Genomic DNA, 22661 nt, shown 5'->3' on the forward strand with positions numbered 1-22661 from the left:
TAATAATAATAATACTCTCCCACACTTGACAGCCAATAATAATAATAATAATAATACTCTCCCACGCTCGACAGCCTATAATAATAATAATAATAATAATGATACTCTCCCACGCTCTACAGACAATAATAATAGTAATAATAATAATAATACTCTCCCACGCTCTACAGACAATAATAATAATAATAATAATAATAATAATAATAATAATACTCTCCCACACTTGACAGCCAATAATAATAATAATAATAATACTCTCCCACGCTCGACAGCCTATAATAATAATAATAATAATGATACTCTCCCACGCTCTACAGACAATAATAATAGTAATAATAATAATAATACTCTCCCACGCTCTACAGACAATAATAATAATAATATTAATAATACTTTCCCACGCTCTACAGCCAATAATAATAATAATAACAATACTCTCCCACGCTCTACAGACAATAATAATAATAATATTAATAATACTTTCCCACGCTCTACAGCCAATAATAATAATAATAATAACAATACTCTCCCATGCTCGACAGCCTATAATAATAATAATAATAATAATAATACTCTCCCACGCTCTACAGCCAATAATAATAATAATAATAATAATAATAATAATAATAATACTCTCCCACGCTCTACAGCCAATAATAATAATAATAATAATAATACTCTCCCACGCTCTACAGCCAATAATAATAATAATAATAATAATACTCTCCCACGCTCTACAGCCAATAATAATAATAATAATACTCTCCCACACTCTACAGCCAATAATAATAATAATAATAATAATAATACTCTCCCACGCTCTACAGCCAATAATAATAATAATAATAATAGTACTCTCCCACGCTCTACAGCCAATAATAATAATAATAATAATAATACTCTCCCACGCTCGACAGCCAATAATAATAATAATACTCTCCCACGCTCTACAGCCAATAATAATAATAATAATAATAATACTCTCCCACGCTCTACAGCCAATAATAATAATAATAATAATACTCTCCCACGCTCTACAGCCAATAATAATAATAATAATAATAATACTCTCCCACGCTCTACAGCCAATAATAATAATAATAATACTCTCCCACACTCTACAGCCAATAATAATAATAATTATTATTATAATAATAATACTCTCCCACGCTCTACAGCCAATAATAATAATAATAATAATAATAATAATAATAATACTCTCCCACACTCTACAGCCAATAATAATAATAATAATACTCTCCCACGCTCTACAGCCAATAATAATAATAATAATAATAATAATAATAATACTCTCCCACGCTCTACAGCCAATAATAATAATAATAATAATAATAATAATAATACTCTCCCACACTCTACAGCCAATAATAATAATAATAATTATAATAATAATACTCTCCCACGCTCTACAGCCAATAATAATAATGATAATAATAATAATACTCTCCCACGCTCTACAGACAATAATAATAATAATAATGATAATAATAATAATACTCTCCCACACTTGACAGCCAATAATAATAACAATAATAATAATAATACTCTCCCACGCTCTACAGACAATAATAATAATAAATAATAATGATAATAATAATAATACTCTCCCACACTTGACAGCCAATAATAATAATAATAATAATAATACTCTCCCACGCTCGACAGCCTATAATAATAATAATAATAATAATAATAATACTCTCCCACACTCTACAGCCAATAATAATAATAATAATTATAATAATATTACTCTCCCACGCTCTACAGCCAATAATAATAATAATAATAATACTCTCCCACGCTCTACAGCCAATAATAATAATAATAATAATAATACTCTCCCACGCTCTACAGCCAATAATAATAATAATAATAATAATAATACTCTCCCACGCTCTACAGCCAATAATAATAATAATAATAATAATAATACTCTCCCACGCTCTACAGCCAATAATAATAATAATAATAATACTCTCCCACACTCTACAGCCAATAATAATAATAATTATTATTATAATAATAATACTCTCCCACGCTCTACAGCCAATAATAATAATAATAATAATAATAATACTCTCCCACACTCTACAGCCAATAATAATAATAATAATAATAATACTCTCCCACGCTCTACAGCCAATAATAATAATAATAATAATAATAATAATAATAATAATAATACTCTCCCACGCTCTACAGCCAATAATAATAATAATAATAATAATACTCTCCCACGCTCTACAGCCAATAATAATAATAATAATAATAATAATACTACTCTCCCACGCTCTACAGCCAATAATAATAATAATAATAATACTCTCCCACACTCTACAGCCAATAATAATAATAATAATTATAATAATAATACTCTCCCACGCTCTACAGCCAATAATAATAATAATAATACTCTCCCACACTCTACAGCCAATAATAATAATAATAATAATTATAATAATAATACTCTCCCACGCTCTACAGCCAATAATAATAATAATAATAATACTCTCCCACACTCTACAGCCAATAATAATAATAATAATAATAATAATAATACTCTCCCACACTCTACAGCCAATAATAATAATAATAATAATAATACTCTCCCACGCTCGACAGCCTATAATAATAATAATAATAATGATAATAATAATAATAATACTCTCCCACACTCGACTTCATCATGACTTTTCATATTCATGTTATGAATGTCAATATGATTTTAATGTATTCTGCCTTAATGATGTTCAATATTTATTTATTTCATCCATTTATAAATAATAATAGATTGTTTATGTTTGTTAATAGTTTATGTTTGATAAATAATAGTAGATGTTTGTGTTTGATAATAGTATATGTTTATATTTGATAAGTAGACGTCGATGTTTATGTTTGATCCATAATATTAGATGTTAGTATTTGATGAATAATAGTATATTTAGTGGTTGTGTTTCCTGGGCAGGTATGAGTGTTGCATCATGCCCGCTGACAACAAACCTCTGGAGATGTCCGTGCTGAAGAAGGTGAAGGAGCTGCTGGCTGAGGTGGACGCTAGCACTGCTGCTAAACACATCACCTTGGTGGACTGCACGGTAGTCTCACACACACACACACACACGCACACACACACACACACACACACACACACACACACACACACGCACACACACACGCGTATTGGTAGCAGACTGTCTCCTAGTAATGTTGTCAACAAAGAAGCATGCCTGATAGAAAGCACTCTAAAGTAACTCTCCACTTTTCAAAAATGTGCTAGCTCGCTGCTAATTGACATTGGCTATGCCATATACAGGTAAAAGCCAGTAAATTAGAATATTTTGAAAAACTTGACTTATTTCAGTAATTGCATTCAAAAGGTGTAACTTGTACATTATATTTATTCATTGCACACAGACTGATGCATTCAAATGTTTATTTCATTTAATTTTGATGATTTGAAGTGGCAACAAATGAAAATCCAAAATTCCGTGTGTCACAAAATTAGAAACTTGTGTAAGGGTTGAATTTTGAAGACACCTGGTGCCACAAACTAATCAGCTGATTAACTCAAAACACCTGCAAAGGGCTTTAAATGGTCTCTCAGTCCAGTTCTGAAGCCTACACAAACATGGGGAAGACTTCAGATTTGACAGCTGTCCAAAAGGCAACCATCGACACATTGCACAAGGAGGGAAAGACACAAAAGGTTATTGCTGAAGAGGCTGGCTGTTCTCAGAGCTCTGTGTCCAAACACATTAATGGAGAGGCAAAGGGAAGGAAAAACTGTGGTCAGAAAAAGTGTACAAGCGATAGGGATCACCGCGCCCTGGTCAAGATTGTGAAAAAAAACCCATTCAAAAATGTGGGGGAGATTCAGAAGGAGTGGACAGCTGCTGGAGTCAGTGCTTCAAGATCCACCACCAAGAGACGCTTGAAAGACATGGGTTTCAACTGCCGCATACCTCGTGTCAAGCCACTGTTGACCAAGAAACAGCGCGAAAAGCGTCTCACCTGGGCTAAGGAAAAAAAGAGCTGGACTGCTGCTGAGTGGTCCAAAGTCATGTTTTCTGACGAAAGCAAATTTTGCATTTCCTTTGGAAATCCAGGTCCCAGAGTCTGGAGGAAGACAGGAGAGGCACAGGATCCACGTTGCCTGAAGTCTAGTGTAAAGTTTCCACCATCAGTGATGGTTTGGGGTGCCATGTCATCTGCTGGTGTCGGTCCACTCTGTTTCCTGAGATCCAGGGTCAACGCAGCCGTCTACCAGCAAGTTTTAGAGCACTTCATGCTTCCTGCTGCTGACCTGCTCTATGGAGATGGAGATTTCAAGTTCCAACAGGACTTGGCGCCTGCACACAGCGCAAAATCTACCCGTGCCTGGTTTACGGACCATGGTATTTCTGTTCTAAATTGGCCCGCCAACTCCCCTGACCTTAGCCCCATAGAAAATCTGTGGGGTATTGTGAAAAGGAAGATGCAGAATGCCAGACCCAAAAACGCAGAAGAGTTGAAGGCCACTATCAGAGCAACCTGGGCTCTCATAACACCTGAGCAGTGCCAGAAACTCATCGACTCCATGCCACGCCGCATTAACGCAGTAATTGAGGCAAAAGGAGCTCCAACCAAGTATTGAGTATTGTACATGCTCATCTTTTTCATTTTCATACTTTTCAGTTGGCCAACATTTCTAAAAATCCCTTTTTTGTATTAGCCTTAAGTAATATTCTAATTTTGTGACACACGGAATTTTTGGATTTTCATTTGTTGCCACTTCAAATCATCAAAATTAAATGAAATAAACATTTGAATGCATCAGTCTGTGTGCAATGAATAAATATAATGTACAAGTTACACCTTTTGAATGCAATTACTGAAATAAATCAAGTTTTTCAAAATATTCTAATTTACTGGCTTTTACCTGTACATGCTAGCGATTAGTGTTCCAACACCTCCAAATGTGTCAATAAAAACTCCAACTAAGATGCAATCAAACAGCAGGTGTGTAATTATACATTACTTACAGTACAAACACTTTGTAGCACTCAACACAAAACAGCAAAGACTACTTCCTGACTCCACTACTGCCCTCTAATGTCACCAACCTGCCTAGACTACTATTTAACCCAGGAGTGTCCAAACTTTTTCACTGAACAATGAAAACTTTTCATCTATTTCTTTTTCAAAACCAAGACAATAAGTGATTTATTTTTAACCTTTGACCCTCCCCTTAAGGGTCTCAGTCATTCAAATGTTCAAACTAAATAATATTTGTATTATTATCTTTATTTTATTCATATTTACATTTTCTCTTTTATGCCCTTTTTGTTAAAAAAACAAAACGTTTTTTATGGCAAAAACACAACATTTTCCCTCCAAAAAATGTCAACGTGGAATATTTTAATGTGAAATTAAAGCTGCAAGCAGCGTTGTTCGGGCCCGCGTATTTGGCAGGTGCTAGTCCTAAGTGTCCCAATACTTTTGTCTACTTTTAGTCTGAAGTGTCCCAAGACTTTTGTCTAGTGTACCTACCTTGTCTGCATTGTGTGGGCACGTTGGTGCTTCCTGCTTTTAAGCAGCCATCTTAAAAAAACAGCAGAGCAGCAGCATCAGCGCAGCGGGTCTTTGAAGGGTCATAAAATCAAAACCGGAGCAGGTATTTAAAATCCCATCTATACTTTTAATCACAAGGGTTTTATCTCTCACCTGTGTTAGTTTGAAGCCAAAACGACAAACGCGCTCAGAGGAGATAGATTTTGAAGAAAGGTGACCGGTTTTTACAAAAATGTTGTTTTGAAGGGGGAATAGCAAACTTCCTGTTGATTTTTGCTGGGGGTTGTCAATTTATGAAATGTAGGTCTAAGTGAGACCTACATAGAGGTTTTTATTTCATGTCTCTCTCCGTCCTTTCCAGTGGGAGTTACAGGCAGTTTTGTAATTTTTTCTTCTTCCGAGGAGCAGTTTTTTCTCCGTTTTATTCAAAAATTGCTGTAGAGCGCAATATTTTAATTTGGGGTTAGGTTTTTTTATTAGATCGCAATTTTTGACAGTCCTGATGTGTGTGTTCAGTTCGGTGAGTTTTGAAGCATGTTAAAGGGGTCAAATTACAGCTCAAAGAGGCAAAAGTAACTGTTTTTAGTACTTTTTTGTCTTGAAGGGGGAATTGCCAACTTCCTGTTGATTTCTGCCCGATGATTATTACAATTATGAAAACTAGGTCTGAGTCAGACCTACATAAAGGTTTTTGTCTCTCCGATCTTCCTAGTGGGAGTTACAGGCAGTCTAGTTTTTTTTTTCCTAGGGGGCGCTAAAGCGCAATTTTGAGTTTTTTTTATTTTATTTTTTTTTAAAAAAGGTAATTTTCGCAGGTCCTGATGTGTGGGTCAAATATGGTGAGTTCCCACTAAAATTCCTATGAATCCAAACGGGCCCCACTCATAAAATATTCCACAAAAAAAAAGTCATACATTATTTCATTTTATTTTTTAAACATTTAAACTTCTAGATCGAAGTCAGATCTAATCATCAATTATAATGTTTTTATTTCATTTTATGTTTTTATGTTTTATGCCTTTTTTTTTCTGTGGCAAAAACATGAAATATGCAAAAAATAATGTCAAAATGTAATAATTAATGTGAATTAATTGGAGCCTTAAAAATGTCAAAAATTCATAACATTGATTTTGATTCATTATTAGTTTTTGAGCAATGACAAAAATGTTTTTAGTGTTTTTAGAGTTTTACCAAAATACTGCAAATGGCCCCCGGGCCACACTTTGGACACCTCTGATATAAAACTTGCTAATAATACTCAAATGTGTGAGGACAATTAAGATTTAGATGTTTTTATTGAAGAAAGTAATAAAAAGTAGTGAATAATGGTATTGTTGAGCACTGATTGCCAGATATCAGGAGTTGGTACCGTATCGGTGCAAACGCTTTGTTTCTCTTCCTGTGCAGGTTGGCAGAATAGTGGGCGTGTCCTCAGAGATGCAAAGGATGATGGGAGTTTCCTCGGGCTTGGAGTTACTGACGCTACCTCACGGACACCAGCTGAGACTGGACCTGCTGGAGAGGTGACCTGTACTGCCTTGCCAAATAGTGGGCCTGCTTTCATGACAAACGCTAGCTTGCCAAATAGTGGGCCTGCTTTCATGGCAAACACTAGCTTGCCAAATAGTGGGCCTGCTTTCATGACAAACGCTAGCTTGCCAAATAGTGGGCCTGCTTTCATGACAAACGCTAGCTTGCCAAATAGTGGGCCTGCTTTCATGACAAACGCCAAATAGTGGGCCTGCTTTCATGACAAAACACTAGCTTGCCAAATAGTGGGCCTGCTTTCATGACAAACGCTAGCTTGCCAAATAGTGGGCCTGCTTTCATGACAAACGCTAGCTTGCCAAATAGTGGACCTGCTTTCATGACAAAACACTAGCTTGCCAAATAGTGGACCTGCTTTCATGACAAAACACTAGCTTGCCAAATAGTGGGCCTACTTTCATGACAAATACCAGCTTGCTAAATAGTGGGCCTGCTTTCATGACAAACACTACCTTGCCAATTAGTGGGCCTGCTTTCATGACAAACACTAGCTTGCCAATAAGTGGGCCTGCTTTCATGACAAACGCTAGCTTGCCAAATAGTGGGCCTGCTTTCATGACAAACGCTAGCTTGCCAAATAGTGGACCTGCTTTCATGACAAAACACTAGCTTGCCAAATAGTGGACCTGCTTTCATGACAAAACACTAGCTTGCCAAATAGTGGGCCTACTTTCAAGACAAATACCAGCTTGCTAAATAGTGGGCCTGCTTTCATGACAAGACACTAGCTTGCCAAATAGTGGGCCTGCTTTCATGACAAACGCTAGCTTGCCAAATAGTGGGCCTGCTTTCATGACAAACGCTAGCTTGCCAAATAGTGGGCCTGCTTTCATGACAAACGCTAGCTTGCCAAATAGTGGGCCTGCTTCCATGACAAACACTAGCTTGCCAAATAGTGGGCCTGCTTTGATGACAAACGCTAGCTTGCCAAATAGTGAGCCTGCTTTGATGACAAACGCTAGCTTGCCAAATAGTGGGCCTGCTTTGATGACAAATACCAGCTTGCCAAATAGTGGGCCTGCTTTGATGACAAACACTAGCTTGCCAAATAGTGGGCCTGCTTTGATGACAAACACTAGCTTGCCAAATAGTGGGCCTACTTTCATGACAAACACTAGCTTGCCAAATAGTGGGCCTGCTTTCATGACAAATGCTAGCTTGCCAAATCGTGGGCCTGCTTTCATGACAAAACACTAGCTTGCCAAATAGTGGGCCTGCTTTGATGACAAACGCTAGCCTGCCAAATAGTGGGCCTGCTTTCATGACAAACACTAGCTTGCCAAATAGTGGGCCTGCTTTCATGACAGACGCTAGCTTGCCAAATAGTGGGCCTGCTTTCATGACAAACGCTAGCTTGCCAAATAGTGGGCCTGCTTTCATGACAAACGCTAGCTTGCCAAATAGTGGGCCTGCTTTCATGACAAAACACTAGCTTGCCAAATAGTGGGCCTGCTTTGATGACAAACGCTAGCTTGCCAAATAGTGGGCCTGCTTTCATGACAAACGCTAGCTTGCCAAATAGTGGGCCTGCTTTCATGACAAACACTAGCTTGCCAAATAGTGGGCCTGCTTTGATGACAAACACTAACTTGCCAAATAGTGGGCCTGCTTTCATGACAAACACTAGCTTGCCAAATAGTGGGCATGCTTTCATGACAAACGCTAGCTTGCCAAATAGTGGGCCTGCTTCCATGACAAACACTAGCTTGCCAAATAGTGGGCCTGCTTTCATGACAAAACACTAGCTTGCCAAATAGTGGGCCTGCTTTCATGACAAACGCTAGCTTGCCAAATAGTGGGCCTGCTTTGATGACAAACGCTAGCTTGCCAAATAGTGGGCCTGCTTTCATGACAAACGCTGGCTTGCCAAATAGTGGGCCTGCTTTCATGACAAACGCTAGCTTGCCAAATAGTGTGCCTGCTTTCATGACAAACACTAGCTTGCCAAATAGTGGGCCTGCTTTCATGACAAACACTAGCTTGCCAAATAGTGGGCCTGCTTTGATGACAAACGCTAGCTTCCAAATAGTGGGCCTGCTTTCATGACAAAACACTAGCTTGCCAAATAGTGGGCCTGCTTTGATGACAAACGCTAGCTTGGCAAATAGTGGGCCTGCTTTCATGACAAACGCTAGCTTGCCAAATAGTGGGCCTGCTTTCATGACAAACGCTAGCTTGCCAAATAGTGGGCCTGCTTTCATGACAAACGCTAGCTTGCCAAATAGTGGGCCTGCTTTGATGACAAACGCTAGCTTGCCAAATAGTGGGCCTGCTTTCATGACAAACACTAGCTTGCCAAATAGTGGGCCTGCTTTCATGACAAACGCTAGCTTGCCAAATAGTGGGCCTGCTTTCATGACAAACGCTAGCTTGCCAAATAGTGGGCCTGCTTTGATGACAAACGCTAGCTTGCCAAATAGTGGGCCTGCTTTCATGACAAACACTAGCTTGCCAAATAGTGGGCCTGCTTTCATGACAAACGCCAGCTTGCCAAATAGTGGGCCTGCTTTCATGACAAAACACTAGCTTGCCAAATAGTGGGCCTGCTTTCATGACAAACGCTAGCTTGCCAAATAGTGGGCCTGCTTTCATGACAAACACTAGCTTGCCAAATAGTGGGCCTGCTTTCATGACAAACACTACCTTGCCAATTAGTGGGCCTGCTTTCATGACAAACACTAGCTTGCCAATAAGTGGGCCTGCTTTCATGACAAACGCTAGCTTGCCAAATAGTGGGCCTGCTTTCATGACAAACGCTAGCTTGCCAAATAGTGGGCCTGCTTTCATGACAAACGCTAGCTTGCCAAATAGTGGGCCTGCTTTCATGACAAAACACTAGCTTGCCAAATAGTGGGCCTGCTTTGATGACAAACGCTAGCTTGCCAAATAGTGGGCCTGCTTTCATGACAAACACTAGCTTGCCAAATAGTGGGCCTGCTTTGATGACAAACGCTAGCTTCCAAATAGTGGGCGTGCTTTCCTGACAAAACACTAGCTTGCCAAATAGTGGGCCTGCTTTGATGACAAACGCTAGCTTGCCAAATAGTGGGCCTGCTTTCATGACAAACGCTAGCTTGCCAAATAGTGGGCCTGCTTTCATGACAAACGCTAGCTTGCCAAATAGTGGGCCTGCTTTCATGACAAACGCTAGCTTGCCAAATAGTGGGCCTACTTTGATGACAAACACTAACTTGCCAAATAGTGGGCCTGCTTTCATGACAAACGCTAGCTTGCCAAATAGTGGGCCTGCTTTCATGACAAACGCTAGCTTGCCAAATAGTGGGCCTGCTTTCATGACAAAACACTAGCTTGCCAAATAGTGGGCCTCCTTTCATGACAAACGCTAGCTTGCCAAATAGTGGGCCTGCTTTCATGACAAATACCAGCTTGCTAAATAGTGGGCCTGCTTTCATGACAAAACACTACCTTGCCAAATAGTGGGCCTGCTTTCATGACAAACGCTAGCTTGCCAAATAGTGGGCCTGCTTTCATGACAAACGCTAGCTTGCCAAATAGTGGGCCTACTTTGATGACAAACACTAGCTTGCCAAATAGTGGGCCTGCTTTCATGACAAACGCTAGCTTGCCAAATAGTGGGCCTGCTTTCATGACACACGCTAGCTTGCCAAATAGTGGGCCTGCTTTCATGACAAACGCTAGCTTGCCAAATAGTGGGCCTGCTTTGATGACAAATACCAGCTTGCCAAATAGTGGGCCTGCTTTCATGACAAACACTAGCTTGCCAAATAGTGGGCCTGCTTTGATGACAAACGCTAGCTTGACAAATAGTGGGCCTGCTTTGATGACAAACACTAGCTTGCCAAATAGTGGACCTGCTTTGATGACAAACGCTAGCTTGCCAAATAGTGGGCCTGCTTTGATGACAAACGCTGGCTTGCCAAATAGTTGGCCTGCTTTCATGACAAACGCTAGCTTGCCAAATAGTGGGCCTGCTTTGATGACAAACGCTAGCTTGCCAAATAGTGGGCCTGCTTTCATGACAAACACCAGCTTGCCAAATAGTGGGCCTGCTTTCATGACAAAACACTAGCTTGCCAAATAGTGGGCCTGCTTTCATGACAAACACTAGCTTGCCAAATAGTGGGCCTGCTTTGATGACAAACACTAGCTTGCCAAATAGTGGGCCTGCTTTCATGACAAACGCTAGCTTGCCAAATAGTGGGCCTGCTTTCATGACAAAACACTAGCTTGCTAAATAGTGGGCCTGCTTTCATGACAAAAACACAGGGTTGTCTAAATAGTGGGCGTGGCTCCTGGTGTGTCCTCAGGTTGTAGAGCGTGTCCAAATAGTGTGCGTGTCTGATGGCGTGCGTGCATGTGTCCTCAGGTTCTACACCATGTCCATGACGATGGCGGTGGAGCTGCTGGGCTGCACGGGCAGCACGGAGGAGAGGGCGGCGCTGCTCCACAAGACCATCCAGGTGGCGGCGGAGCTGAAGAGCAACCTGGGAAACATGTTTGGCTTCGCTGCCGTCATGAGAGCCTTGGATCTGCCGCAGGTCAAACACAAGCCAAACAAAGCCAGAAGGTTTGAAAGCGTGCCAACTTGTCACTTCCTGCGCCGCAGATCTCCCGCCTGGAGCAGACGTGGGTCACGCTGCGGCAGAGACACACAGAGGCCGCCATCTTGTACCAGAAGAAACTCAAACCTTTCCTCAAGAACCTGAACGACGGCAAAGGTGAGTTGAAGAAACTGTCGTAGTCGCCATGAACGCTTTTCTATCATTTTAGGAGAATACATTGTTTATCTGACTATAAGTCGCACCTGACTATAAGTCGCAGCCACTACATTTTAGGGGAATACATTGTTTATCTGACTATAAGCCGCACCCGACTATAAGTCGCAGCCACTACATTTTAGGGGAATACATTGTTTATCTGACTATAAGTCGCACCTGACTATAAGTCACAGCCACTACATTTTAGGGGACTACATTGTTTATCTGACTATAAGTCGCACCCGACTATAAGTCGCAGCCACTACATTTTAGGGGAATACATTGTTTATCTGACTATAAGTCGCACCTGACTATAAGTCGCAGCCACTACATTTTAGGGGAATACATTGTTTATCTGACTATAAGTCGCACCTGACTATAAGTCGCAGCCACTACATTTTAGGGGAATACATTGTTTATCTGACTATAAGTCGCACCTGACTATAAGTCGCAGCCACTACATTTTAGGGGAATACATTGTTTATCTGACCATAAGTCGCACCTGACTATAAGTCGCAGCCACTACATTTTAGGGGAATACATTGTTTATCTGACTATAAGTCGCACCTAAGTCGCAGCCACTACATTTTAGGGGAATACATTGTTTATCTGACTATAAGTCGCACCTGACTATAAGTCGCAGCCACTACATTTTAGGGGAATACATTGTTTATCTGACTATAAGTCGCACCTGACTATAAGTCGCAGCCACTACATTTCAGGGGAATACATTGTTTATCTGCATATAAGTCGCACCTGACTATAAGTCGCAGCCACTACATTTTAGGGGAATACATTGTTTATCTGACTATAAGTCGCACCTGACTATAAGTCACAGCCACTACATGTTAGGGGAATACATTGTTTATCTGACTATAAGTCGCACCTGACTACAAGTCGCAGCCACTACATTTTAGGGGAATACATTGTTTATCTGACTATAAGTCGCACCTGACTATAAGTCGCAGCCACTACATTTTAGGGGAATACATTGTTTATCTGACTATAAGTCGCACCTGACTATAAGTCGCAGCCACTACATTTTAGGGGAACACATTGTTTATCTGACTATAAGTCGCACCTGACTATAAGTCGCAGCCACTACATTTTAGGGGAATACAATGTTCATCTGACTATAAGTCGCACCTGACTATAAGTCGCAGCCACTACATTTTAGGGGAATACATTGTTTATCTGACTATAAGTCGCACCAGGCTATAAGTCGCAGCCACTACATTTTAGGGGAATACCTTGTTTATCTGACTATAAGTCGCACCTGACTATAAGTCGCAGCCACTACATTTTAGGGGACTACATTGTTTATCTGACTATAAGTCGCAGCCACTACATTTTAGGGGAATACATTGTTTATCTGCATATAAGTCGCACCTGACTATAAGTCGAAGCCACTACATTTTAGGGGAATACATTGTTTATCTGACTATAAGTTGCACCTGACTATAAGTCGCAGCCACTACATTTTAGGGGAATACATTGTTTATCCGACTATAAGTCGCACCTGACTATAAGTCGCAGCCACTACATTTTAGGGGAATACATTGTTTATCTGACTATAAGTCGCACCTGACTATAAGTCGCAGCCACTACATTTTAGGGGAATACATTGTTTATCTGACTATAAGTCGCACCTGACTATAAGTCGCAGCCACTACATTTTAGGGGAATACATTGTTTATCTGTATATAAGTCGCACCTGACTATAAGTCGCAGCCACTACATTTTAGGGGAATACATTGTTTATCTGACTATAAGTCGCACCTGACTATAAGTCGCAGCCACTACATTTTAGGGGAATACATTGTTTATCTGCATATAAGTCGCACCTGACTATAAGTCACAGCCACTACATTTTAGGGGAATACATTGTTTATCTGCATATAAGTCGCACCTGACTATAAGTCACAGCCACTACATTTTAGGGGAATACATTGTTTATCTGACTATAAGTCACACCCGACTATAAGTCACAGCCACTACATTTTAGGGGAATACATTGTTTATCTGACTATAAGTCGCAGCCACTACATTTTAGGGAATACATTGTTTATGCGCATATAAGTCGCACCTGACTATAAGTCGCAGCCACTACATTTTAGGGGAATACATTGTTTATCTGACTATAAGCCGCACCTGACTATAAGTCGCAGCCACTACATTTTAGGGGAATACATTGTTTATCTGACTATAAGTCGCAGCCACTACATTTTAGGGGAATACATTGTTTATCTGACTATAAGTCGCACCCGACTATAAGTCGCAGCCACTACATTTTAGGGGAATACATTGTTTATCTGCATATAAGTCGCACCCGACTATAAGTCACAGCCACTACATTTTAGGGGAATACATTGTTTATCTGACTATAAGTCGCACCCGACTATAAGTCGCAGCCACTACATTTTAGGGGAATACATTGTTTATCTGCATATAAGTCGCACCTGACTATAAGTCACAGCCACTACATTTTAGGGGAATACATTGTTTATCTGACTATAAGTCGCACCTGACTATAAGTCACAGCCACTACATTTTAGGGGAATACATTGTTTATCTGACTATAAGTCGCACCTGACTATAAGTCACAGCCACTACATTTTAGGGGAATACATTGTTTATCTGACTATAAGTCGCACCTGACTATAAGTCACAGCCACTACATTTTAGGGGAATACATTGTTTATCTGACTATAAGTCGCACCCGACTATAAGTCACAGCCACTACATTTTAGGGGAATACATTGTTTATCTGACTATAAGTCGCAGCCACTACATTTTAGGGAATACATTGTTTATGCGCATATAAGTCGCACCTGACTATAAGTCGCAGCCACTACATTTTAGGGGAATACATTGTTTATCTGACTATAAGCCGCACCTGACTATAAGTCGCAGCCACTACATTTTAGGGGAATACATTGTTTATCCGACTATAAGTCGCAGCCACTACATTTTAGGGGAATACATTGTTTATCTGACTATAAGTCGCACCTGACTATAAGTCGCAGCCACTACATTTTAGGGGAATACATTGTTTATCTGACTATAAGTCGCACCTGACTATAAGTCGCAGCCACTACATTTTAGGGGAATACATTGTTTATCTGACTATAAGTCGCACCTGACTATAAGTCGCAGCCACTACATTTTACTGGGTTGAGTACACTTGCTGGTTGAAGGGTGTTTGTCGAGTGCAGCGCCACCTGCTGTGCTATTACAAGATGGTGTTTGGTATTTCAGAGTCCAGCGTCCTGGCCAGCACCACCTTCCCGCACGTCATACCCGTCCTGGCGCTGCTGGAGCGAGGCCTGGCCCTGGGCGAGGTGCCGGAGCCCTGGGAGAGCGGTGAGGTGGGCGTGGACGTGGTCATGCACCACCTGGAGGCCGCACGCAGCGTGGCGCACCACAGGGGGGTGTACAGGAGCAACGCCCAGAGCAAACTGCAGGGTAAACACACCAATCATTGTGGCCATATTGGAACTTTTTTTTAAGACCATCAGCACGTCTTTTCAGGTCTTCTTCAGAGGAATTATTAGACCAAGTATCAAAATCTAGGATTTTTACACTTAAATATACAAATTGAAGAGTGTTGCATTGTGGGAGTGACGGTGTGGTGTGGTGTGGTCAGACTTGCAGGTGCAGGAGGAGATAGATGTTGATGTTGAAGGTGTGGTGTGGTGTGGTCAGACTTGCAGGTGCAGGAGGAGATAGATGTTGATGGTGTGGTGTGGTGTGGTGTGGTCAGACTTGCAGGTGCAGTCGGAGATAGATGTTGATGTTGAAGGTGTGGTGAAGGTGTGGTGTGGTCAAACTTGCAGGTGCAGGAGGAGATAGATGTTGATGGTGTGGTGTGGTCAGACTTGCAGGTGCAGGAGGAGATAGATGTTGATGGTGTGGTGTGGTGTGGTCAGACTTGCAGGTGCAGGAGGAGATAGATGTTGATGGTGTGGTGTGGTGTGGTGTGGTCAGACTTGCAGGTGCAGGAGGAGATAGATGTTGATGTTGAAGGTGTGGTGTGGTGTGGTCAGACTTGCAGGTGCAGGAGGAGATAGATGTTGATGGTGTGGTGTGGTGTGGTGTGGTCAGACTTGCAGGTGCAGGAGGAGATAGATGTTGATGTTGAAGGTGTGGTGTGGTGTGGTGTGGTCAGACTTGCAGGTGCAGGAGGAGATAGATGTTGATGGTGTGGTGTGGTGTGGTGTGGTCAGACTTGCAGGTGCAGGAGGAGATAGATGTTGATGGTGTGATGTGGTGTGGTGTGGTCAGACTTGCAGGTGCAGGAGGAGATAGATGTTGATGGTGTGGTGTGGTGTGGTCAGACTTGCAGGTGCAAGAGGAGATAGATGTTGATGGTGTGGTGTGGTGTGGTCAGACTTGCAGGTGCAGGAGGAGATAGATGTTGATGTTGAAGGTGTGGTGAAGGTGTGGTGTGGTCAGACTTGCAGGTGCAGGAGGAGATAGATGTTGATGGTGTGGTGTGGTCAGACTTGCAGGTGCAGGAGGAGATAGATGTTGATGGTGTGGTGTGGTGTGGTGTGGTCAGACTTGCAGGTGCAGGAGGAGATAGATGTTGATGGTGTGGTGTGGTGTGGTGTGGTCAGACTTCCAGGTGCAGGAGGAGATAGATGTTGATGGTGTGGTGTGGTCAGACTTGCAGGTGCAGGAGGAGATAGATGTTGATGGTGTGGTGTGGTCAGACTTGCAGGTGCAGGAGGAGATAGATGTTGATGGTGTGGTGTGGTGTGGTGTGGTCAGACTTGCAGGTGCAGGAGGAGATAGATGTTGATGGTGTGGTGTGGTGTGGTGTGGTCAGACTTGCAGGTGCAGTCGGAGATAGATGTTGATGGTGTGGTGTGGTGTGGTGTGGTCAGACTTGCAGGTGCAGGAGGAGATAGATGTTGATGGTGTGGTGTGGTGTGGTCAGACTTGCAGGTGCAGTCGGAGATAGATGTTGATGGTGTGGTGTGGTGTGGTGTGGTGTGGTGTGGTGTGGTCAGACTTGCAGGTGCAGGAGGAGATAGATGTTGATGGTGTGGTGTGGTGTGGTGTGGTCAGACTTGCAGGTGCAGTCGGAGATAGATGTTGATGGTGTGGTGTGGTGTGGTGTGGTCAGACTTGCAGGTGCAGGAGGAGATAGATGTTGAAGGTGTGGTGTGGTGTGGTCAGACTTGCAGGTGCAGGAGGAGATAGATGTTGATGGTGTGATGTGGTGTGGTGTGGTGAGACTTGCAGGTGCAGGAGGAGATAGATGTTGATGGTGTGGTGTGGTGTGGTGTGGTGTGGTCAGACTTACAGGTGCAGGAGGAGATATATGTTGATGTTGAAGGTGTGGTGTGGTGTGGTCAGACTTGCAGGTGCAGGAGGAGATAGATGTTGATGGTGGGATGTGGTGTGGTGTGGTGAGACTTGCAGGTGCAGGAGGAGATAGATGTTGATGGTGAAGGTGTGGTGTGGTGTGGTGTGGTCAGACTTGCAGGTGCAGGAGGAGATAGATGTTGATGTTGAAGGTGTGGTGAAGGTGTGGTGTGGTCAGACTTGCAGGTGCAGGAGGAGATAGATGTTGATGGTGTGGTGTGGTGAGACTTGCAGGTGCAGGAGGAGATAGATGTTGATGGTGTGGTGTGGTGTGGTCAGACTTGCAGGTGCAGGAGGAGATAGATGTTGATGGTGTGGTGTGGTGTGGTGTGGTCAGACTTGCAGGTGCAGGAGGAGATAGATGTTGATGGTGTGGTGTGGTGTGGTGTGGTCAGACTTGCAGGTGCAGGAGGAGATAGATGTTGATGGTGTGGTGTGGTGTGGTGTGGTCAGACTTGCAGGTGCAGTCGGAGATAGATGTTGATGGTGTGGTGTGGTGAAGGTGTGGTGTGGTCAGACTTGCAGGTGCAGTCGGAGATAGATGTTGATGGTGTGGTGTGGTGTGGTGTGGTGTGGTGTGGTCAGACTTCCAGGTGCAGGAGGAGATAGATGTTGATGGTGTGGTGTGGTCAGACTTGCAGGTGCAGGAGGAGATAGATGTTGATGGTGTGGTGTGGTCAGACTTGCAGGTGCAGGAGGAGATAGATGTTGATGGTGTGGTGTGGTGTGGTGTGGTCAGACTTGCAGGTGCAGGAGGAGATAGATGTTGATGGTGTGGTGTGGTGTGGTGTGGTCAGACTTGCAGGTGCAGTCGGAGATAGATGTTGATGGTGTGGTGTGGTGTGGTGTGGTCAGACTTGCAGGTGCAGGAGGAGATAGATGTTGATGGTGTGGTGTGGTGTGGTCAGACTTGCAGGTGCAGTCGGAGATAGATGTTGATGGTGTGGTGTGGTGTGGTGTGGTGTGGTGTGGTGTGGTCAGACTTGCAGGTGCAGGAGGAGATAGATGTTGATGGTGTGGTGTGGTGTGGTGTGGTCAGACTTGCAGGTGCAGTCGGAGATAGATGTTGATGGTGTGGTGTGGTGTGGTGTGGTCAGACTTGCAGGTGCAGGAGGAGATAGATGTTGAAGGTGTGGTGTGGTGTGGTCAGACTTGCAGGTGCAGGAGGAGATAGATGTTGATGGTGTGATGTGGTGTGGTGTGGTGAGACTTGCAGGTGCAGGAGGAGATAGATGTTGATGGTGTGGTGTGGTGTGGTGTGGTGTGGTCAGACTTACAGGTGCAGGAGGAGATATATGTTGATGTTGAAGGTGTGGTGTGGTGTGGTCAGACTTGCAGGTGCAGGAGGAGATAGATGTTGATGGTGGGATGTGGTGTGGTGTGGTGAGACTTGCAGGTGCAGGAGGAGATAGATATTGATGGTGAAGGTGTGGTGTGGTGTGGTGTGGTCAGACTTGCAGGTGCAGGAGGAGATAGATGTTGATGTTGAAGGTGTGGTGAAGGTGTGGTGTGGTCAGACTTGCAGGTGCAGGAGGAGATAGATGTTGATGGTGTGGTGTGGTGAGACTTGCAGGTGCAGGAGGAGATAGATGTTGATGGTGTGGTGTGGTGTGGTCAGACTTGCAGGTGCAGGAGGAGATAGATGTTGATGGTGTGGTGTGGTGTGGTGTGGTCAGACTTGCAGGTGCAGGAGGAGATAGATGTTGATGGTGTGGTGTGGTGTGGTGTGGTCAGACTTGCAGGTGCAGGAGGAGATAGATGTTGATGGTGTGGTGTGGTGTGGTCAGACTTGCAGGTGCAGTCGGAGATAGATGTTGATGGTGTGGTGTGGTGAAGGTGTGGTGTGGTCAGACTTGCAGGTGCAGTCGGAGATAGATGTTGATGGTGTGGTGTGGTGTGGTGTGGTCAGACTTGCAGGTGCAGTCGGAGATAGATGTTGATGGTGTGGTGTGGTGTGGTGTGGTCAGACTTGCAGGTGCAGGAGGAGATAGATGTTGAAGGTGTGGTGTGGTGTGGTCAGACTTGCAGGTGCAGGAGGAGATAGATGTTGATGGTGTGATGTGGTGTGGTGTGGTGAGACTTGCAGGTGCAGGAGGAGATAGATGTTGATGGTGTGGTGTGGTGTGGTGTGGTGTGGTCAGACTTACAGGTGCAGGAGGAGATATATGTTGATGTTGAAGGTGTGGTGTGGTGTGGTCAGACTTGCAGGTGCAGGAGGAGATAGATGTTGATGGTGGGATGTGGTGTGGTGTGGTGAGACTTGCAGGTGCAGGAGGAGATAGATGTTGATGGTGAAGGTGTGGTGTGGTGTGGTGTGGTCAGACTTGCAGGTGCAGGAGGAGATAGATGTTGATGTTGAAGGTGTGGTGAAGGTGTGGTGTGGTCAGACTTGCAGGTGCAGGAGGAGATAGATGTTGATGGTGTGGTGTGGTGAGACTTGCAGGTGCAGGAGGAGATAGATGTTGATGGTGTGGTGTGGTGTGGTCAGACTTGCAGGTGCAGGAGGAGATAGATGTTGATGGTGTGGTGTGGTGTGGTGTGGTCAGACTTGCAGGTGCAGGAGGAGATAGATGTTGATGGTGTGGTGTGGTGTGGTGTGGTCAGACTTGCAGGTGCAGGAGGAGATAGATGTTGATGGTGTGGTGTGGTGTGGTGTGGTCAGACTTGCAGGTGCAGTCGGAGATAGATGTTGATGGTGTGGTGTGGTGTGGTGTGGTGTGGTGTGGTGTGGTCAGACTTGCAGGTGCAGTCGGAGATAGATGTTGATGTTGAAGGTGTGGTGAAGGTGTGGTGTGGTCAAACTTGCAGGTGCAGGAGGAGATAGATGTTGATGGTGTGGTGTGGTCAGACTTGCAGGTGCAGGAGGAGATAGATGTTGATGGTGTGGTGTGGTGTGGTCAGACTTGCAGGTGCAGGAGGAGATAGATGTTGATGGTGTGGTGTGGTGTGGTGTGGTCAGACTTGCAGGTGCAGGAGGAGATAGATGTTGATGTTGAAGGTGTGGTGTGGTGTGGTCAGACTTGCAGGTGCAGGAGGAGATAGATGTTGATGGTGTGGTGTGGTGTGGTGTGGTCAGACTTGCAGGTGCAGGAGGAGATAGATGTTGATGTTGAAGGTGTGGTGTGGTGTGGTCAGACTTGCAGGTGCAGGAGGAGATAGATGTTGATGGTGTGGTGTGGTGTGGTGTGGTCAGACTTGCAGGTGCAGGAGGAGATAGATGTTGATGTTGAAGGTGTGGTGTGGTGTGGTGTGGTCAGACTTGCAGGTGCAGGAGGAGATAGATGTTGATGGTGTGGTGTGGTGTGGTGTGGTCAGACTTGCAGGTGCAGGAGGAGATAGATGTTGATGGTGTGATGTGGTGTGGTGTGGTCAGACTTGCAGGTGCAGGAGGAGATAGATGTTGATGGTGTGGTGTGGTGTGGTCAGACTTGCAGGTGCAAGAGGAGATAGATGTTGATGGTGTGGTGTGGTGTGGTCAGACTTGCAGGTGCAGGAGGAGATAGATGTTGATGTTGAAGGTGTGGTGAAGGTGTGGTGTGGTCAGACTTGCAGGTGCAGGAGGAGATAGATGTTGATGGTGTGGTGTGGTCAGACTTGCAGGTGCAGGAGGAGATAGATGTTGATGGTGTGGTGTGGTGTGGTGTGGTCAGACTTGCAGGTGCAGGAGGAGATAGATGTTGATGGTGTGGTGTGGTGTGGTGTGGTCAGACTTCCAGGTGCAGGAGGAGATAGATGTTGATGGTGTGGTGTGGTCAGACTTGCAGGTGCAGGAGGAGATAGATGTTGATGGTGTGGTGTGGTCAGACTTGCAGGTGCAGGAGGAGATAGATGTTGATGGTGTGGTGTGGTGTGGTGTGGTCAGACTTGCAGGTGCAGGAGGAGATAGATGTTGATGGTGTGGTGTGGTGTGGTGTGGTCAGACTTGCAGGTGCAGTCGGAGATAGATGTTGATGGTGTGGTGTGGTGTGGTGTGGTCAGACTTGCAGGTGCAGGAGGAGATAGATGTTGATGGTGTGGTGTGGTGTGGTCAGACTTGCAGGTGCAGTCGGAGATAGATGTTGATGGTGTGGTGTGGTGTGGTGTGGTGTGGTGTGGTGTGGTCAGACTTGCAGGTGCAGGAGGAGATAGATGTTGATGGTGTGGTGTGGTGTGGTGTGGTCAGACTTGCAGGTGCAGTCGGAGATAGATGTTGATGGTGTGGTGTGGTGTGGTGTGGTCAGACTTGCAGGTGCAGGAGGAGATAGATGTTGAAGGTGTGGTGTGGTGTGGTCAGACTTGCAGGTGCAGGAGGAGATAGATGTTGATGGTGTGATGTGGTGTGGTGTGGTGAGACTTGCAGGTGCAGGAGGAGATAGATGTTGATGGTGTGGTGTGGTGTGGTGTGGTGTGGTCAGACTTACAGGTGCAGGAGGAGATATATGTTGATGTTGAAGGTGTGGTGTGGTGTGGTCAGACTTGCAGGTGCAGGAGGAGATAGATGTTGATGGTGGGATGTGGTGTGGTGTGGTGAGACTTGCAGGTGCAGGAGGAGATAGATGTTGATGGTGAAGGTGTGGTGTGGTGTGGTGTGGTCAGACTTGCAGGTGCAGGAGGAGATAGATGTTGATGTTGAAGGTGTGGTGAAGGTGTGGTGTGGTCAGACTTGCAGGTGCAGGAGGAGATAGATGTTGATGGTGTGGTGTGGTGAGACTTGCAGGTGCAGGAGGAGATAGATGTTGATGGTGTGGTGTGGTGTGGTCAGACTTGCAGGTGCAGGAGGAGATAGATGTTGATGGTGTGGTGTGGTGTGGTGTGGTCAGACTTGCAGGTGCAGGAGGAGATAGATGTTGATGGTGTGGTGTGGTGTGGTGTGGTCAGACTTGCAGGTGCAGGAGGAGATAGATGTTGATGGTGTGGTGTGGTGTGGTGTGGTCAGACTTGCAGGTGCAGTCGGAGATAGATGTTGATGGTGTGGTGTGGTGAAGGTGTGGTGTGGTCAGACTTGCAGGTGCAGTCGGAGATAGATGTTGATGGTGTGGTGTGGTGTGGTGTGGTGTGGTGTGGTCAGACTTCCAGGTGCAGGAGGAGATAGATGTTGATGGTGTGGTGTGGTCAGACTTGCAGGTGCAGGAGGAGATAGATGTTGATGGTGTGGTGTGGTCAGACTTGCAGGTGCAGGAGGAGATAGATGTTGATGGTGTGGTGTGGTGTGGTGTGGTCAGACTTGCAGGTGCAGGAGGAGATAGATGTTGATGGTGTGGTGTGGTGTGGTGTGGTCAGACTTGCAGGTGCAGTCGGAGATAGATGTTGATGGTGTGGTGTGGTGTGGTGTGGTCAGACTTGCAGGTGCAGGAGGAGATAGATGTTGATGGTGTGGTGTGGTGTGGTCAGACTTGCAGGTGCAGTCGGAGATAGATGTTGATGGTGTGGTGTGGTGTGGTGTGGTGTGGT

General features: G+C 44.2%; 1 protein-coding gene across 2 annotated transcripts in view; it reads left to right on the forward strand.

Annotated features, from left to right (window-relative positions):
* sh2d3ca (SH2 domain containing 3Ca) overlaps nt 1-22661 on the forward strand; it is a 98676-nt gene that overhangs the window by 66745 nt on the left and 9270 nt on the right. For both annotated transcript variants that reach the window (XM_061931790.2, XM_061931791.2), the window contains 5 exons: nt 2987-3116; nt 6979-7094; nt 11468-11639; nt 11708-11819; nt 15117-15323. In XM_061931790.2, coding sequence (XP_061787774.1) covers nt 2987-3116; nt 6979-7094; nt 11468-11639; nt 11708-11819; nt 15117-15323 — 737 coding nt within the window. The remainder of the gene's footprint in view (nt 1-2986; nt 3117-6978; nt 7095-11467; nt 11640-11707; nt 11820-15116; nt 15324-22661) is intronic.

This window comes from Nerophis lumbriciformis, linkage group LG39 (assembly GCF_033978685.3).
Source record: "Nerophis lumbriciformis linkage group LG39, RoL_Nlum_v2.1, whole genome shotgun sequence".
Taxonomy (NCBI): Eukaryota; Metazoa; Chordata; class Actinopteri; order Syngnathiformes; family Syngnathidae; genus Nerophis; species Nerophis lumbriciformis.